Genomic DNA, 1,289 nt, shown 5'->3' on the forward strand with positions numbered 1-1,289 from the left:
TCACAACGACTTGGAACAGCGTTGGCCAGACATTGGGGGAAGAATGTGCAGGGAAGGGATAAGCGAGGAATAGAGGAGTGGCAGCTAAGGATAGTCTTCGCGTGGATGTGGGGAAGGGGTTAGAGGGGCGTGCGACGAAGGGACAGGGAGGATACAGAGGAAGGGAGAGAGATAAAAAAGTATTCGAAAGGGCAAGATAGCTGGAAGACCCAAACTGGATAGAGACGAAGATAACCGCGTTCTCTAAATGACAGAAGAGGGACGCTTGGTCGTTATGATGATAACCCTAAGGAAAGAAAGAAAAAAAAAAGCAAAAGAAAAAAAAACAACAACAGAGATAAGAAGAGCGGGAAGCGCGAGTGCTAAGGAAGGGTTCTGACCCACCATTACCTGGGACATCTGCGGTGGGAGAGGCTTCCCACATCGGATATTTAAGCAGGTGAGCCACTCGGCACGGCAGTCTGTCGGTGTCCTTGGTAGGATCATCATCAACATGGGGTAAGTTCCTGCCGAAGTCCTGTGCTTTCGACGGCTTGTGCTACACTAACTATGACTTCTGGTTGTGTCCATCTGTGCCATACATTTATTCATGATCAACCGTGTTTTGATGAGTTGATTTGTAGGATTTTTTTATTATTATTATCAATTGCTTGTGTGTCTTCGAGTGTTTTCCTTCAACCAGTTACTGCGCAACGCCGTCGTCCAGATGCTTCTATCTTACGAATTATGGTTTTATCAGAGTTAGTTATATCTTATGATTGCTATAAGTAGTAGAGACTTAAATATCACTATCGTTATGAATGATAATCATGACGATTAAAACAAAATAATGGAAGTGATAGTAATAGTGAGATGATGATGCGAATGGTAGTGGTAATACCGGTAATATCATAGCAATGATAATGATAATTATACTGATTTTAGTAATGATAACAATGATCATGGAAATTATAATTATATTAATAACAAATATATTAATCATAATAATGATAATAATGGCAATATTTCTAATGAAAATAGTAATAATAATAACAATATAATGATAATAATAATAGTAATGACAATAATAATGATAATGATAATCATGATAGTGTCGATAATTAGGATAATGATTGCAATGATAATAGTGTTAACAAAAATGATAATGGTATTAATGATGATAATACGACGGGAAACACTGATAATGATAATGATGATTATAATAATGATTATCGTTATCAACTATGTCTTCACTACTGTTGTGGTTATCATCATTATCATTAATGATAGTGATAATTATAACGAAGGTG

The 1,289-nt window shown here is 36.9% G+C and overlaps 1 protein-coding gene across 2 annotated transcripts in view; it reads left to right on the top strand.

Moving 5' to 3' along the window:
* The first annotated feature begins 414 nt into the window (after positions 1-414).
* The window catches only part of LOC122260903 (superoxide dismutase [Cu-Zn]), a 10,605-nt gene continuing 9,730 nt past the window's right edge, over positions 415-1,289 (top strand). Inside the window, exon 1 of one of the 2 annotated variants that reach the window (XM_086552632.1) lies at positions 415-439. Coding sequence is in view for 1 of the 2 variants with exons in the window: in XM_043028362.2 (XP_042884296.2) it covers positions 494-498 (5 nt within the window). In the remaining variant the exon portion in view is untranslated. Of the gene's footprint in view, positions 440-469; positions 499-1,289 lie in introns of those variants that run through there. The other variant, XM_043028362.2, reaches the window with a different exon arrangement.

The sequence above is a fragment of the Penaeus japonicus genome, unplaced genomic scaffold, assembly GCF_977035675.1.
Source record: "Penaeus japonicus unplaced genomic scaffold, GWHDUDI00000001_assembly GWHDUDI00000027, whole genome shotgun sequence".
NCBI lineage: Eukaryota > Metazoa > Arthropoda > Malacostraca > Decapoda > Penaeidae > Penaeus > Penaeus japonicus.